Below are 2,341 nucleotides of genomic sequence, written 5' to 3'. Positions count from 1 at the left end.
TGTCATATAACATTAAAATGACCATTCAAATACAACATTAATTGAAAACACTGAATGCATAATATATTGATCAATGCATATAATTGTTTCCTAAATTTCTGAACATAAAAAAGCAATGTTGGTACACAGACTGTGCCAGTAAGTCTATGGCCATAACATTCCAGTTTTACTATTTGTGCAGCCGGGGAATTTGTCACATACATCATAATCATTTTTTCAGCCAAGATCTGACCTTTGTTCACCTTTATTCCTACTGTGAGAAAGTTGAGTAAGATGCCACATACTTGTCCTTACTAAGACATTACTGATGGGCTATGTGGACCATAGTTTGTTTGTCCACATTAAAGCATAGTCATGAAATCAGTGTAGGCTGTGGTAATGTTCTAAGTGATTGTTTTTGACCATGATAACATCCTGAAAATATGTCTTCTAATTTCTGGTAATTTCAGACCATACACAAGAGGGTTCAGAACTGGAGGAATCACTACAAATTCCAGAGATAAAATTACAGCAGCAAATGGATTTAGCTCTTCAAGGTTATAACGGCTAAGGGCAATATCGCAAAATGCTCTAATGGAATAAATCACAAATGTAACAATGTGTGGTAGACAGCTTTGTAATACTTTTCCCTTGAATTCAGATGAGCTTTTCCTACAAACAAGCAGAATTTTCAGATAAGTGTACAAGACAAAACAAAAGGGCAGAAAAACTGTAGTTATGGTCACTAACATACCAACAATATTGTTCACAACAGTGGTGACACATGACAATTTTACAACATTCCAGTTGGCACAGAACGCTTTTGGTATCTTGTTACCACATAAAGGAAGTCTGACGGACAAATAAATGCATGTTGCAAGAGAAAAGGCCGGACAGATCCATGCAAAGGCTGCCAACTTCGAGACTGTTTTAGAATTCATTTTGCTGTGATAGTATAAAGGCTGACATACAGCAATATATCTATCATATGCCATAACGCTCAGAATGGTGAGTTCATAGGATCCATAGGTATAAATAACATAGATCTGAGTGAAACAAGCTGGACGTGAGATCAAATGAGTATCAGATAGAAGGTCCATCAGGAATCTGGGGAAGAAGCCAGCAGAACCATACAGAGAGTTGACAGACAGACATGCAATGAAGATATACATTGGCTCATGTAGCGTTCTCTCTTGTGATATTACCAGTATAATCATGAGATTAGCAGAGACAATAATACCATACAACAGGAGGCAAAAGACAAAGGCTGGATAACGGTAGTATTCTATGTTCACAAACATGGTGAGGTTGAAGTAAAATGGAAGAGTACTGTTTTCCATTCAACCCACAGATTAAATCCAAGATTCTTTGGAAAAAAATATAGAATTCAATATTTATATCCTTTTTGTTATGCAACCTTTTGTCCTTGTTTAGAGAAATCAACTGTATAACTGTGTAAAGGAGAATTTAAGCAGTTGAATGATAAAATGTTAAGCAATTGAAGATATTTTTGAGCATGAAAATATGAAAAAGTGAGGGTATCTCTCTAGCCTTAGTCCCATTTAGTTCTATTATATTGACCAACCTGGAGGTCAGTAATCGTCTCAGAGAAGATCTATATTATGCTGTTGGTAAGATCTATAGACAGGCAGACTACAACTGTGGGTTAATTTGAGGACCTGAAAGTCTTTTATCTCGTCTTACCCTGTAGATGTCACCACAGTATTTACACTCTGGAGAATTCTTTCCCACAGTGTATGTAAAGATTTCTGGTCAAGGATTAGTTTTGCTATTAATAATGTATAACAATATATACAATCAATTTCATTCCCTATCCATAAATATGAAATACTAAATTGACTTTTTTTAATGCAAAACAGGTATCATCACGCAAAAGTGGTTGTGCCTTTTATGCTCCCACGGTGTCTGAGGGTCACGGCGGGAGTGGGACTCATTTCCAACCTGGGATATTCATGCTGCAGACCGCTGTGTGTATGTGGTGAAGATAAAGATGAGATAAAATAGCACTTTATTGAATTAATCCCCAATTAAGATTGGGCATTGATTGGAGAAATTCAGGTGCCACAGCAGCAGTTGGCGGACAATGTCAAGGAAATGTCAAGTATGATATGATTCAAGTAGACTACAGCAAGGTAATAGAATAAATAGTCACTAAAATAAGATAAAGGTAATGTACATGAATCCAGCTTCTGTTGTTTAGTCGGAGTGTGTTTGTCGTTGGCAGTGGAACCTCCTTGTTGGGTTGTTTTTCCCCGAGTTTCTCATCGCTGTGTTGCGTATCAGATGCTTTGATGAAATTGGATGTTGTGTTTTTCGCTGTGGAAAGCGTTTTGCTGCCACA

General features: G+C 36.9%; 1 protein-coding gene across 1 annotated transcript; it reads right to left on the bottom strand.

The window, feature by feature from the left end:
- Positions 1 to 383: 383 nt before the first annotated feature.
- LOC144539893 (olfactory receptor 4B13-like) lies at positions 384 to 1,319 on the bottom strand. The gene has a single exon (XM_078286173.1). The coding sequence runs from the start codon at positions 1,317 to 1,319 to the stop codon at positions 384 to 386; it is 936 nt and encodes a 311-aa protein (XP_078142299.1).
- Positions 1,320 to 2,341: the final 1,022 nt, after the last annotated feature.

This window comes from Centroberyx gerrardi, chromosome 10, assembly GCF_048128805.1.
Source record: "Centroberyx gerrardi isolate f3 chromosome 10, fCenGer3.hap1.cur.20231027, whole genome shotgun sequence".
Taxonomy (NCBI): domain Eukaryota; kingdom Metazoa; phylum Chordata; class Actinopteri; order Beryciformes; family Berycidae; genus Centroberyx; species Centroberyx gerrardi.
The sequence above is the reverse complement of the archived record's forward strand: the minus strand, read 5'-3'. Positions and strand labels throughout refer to the sequence as shown.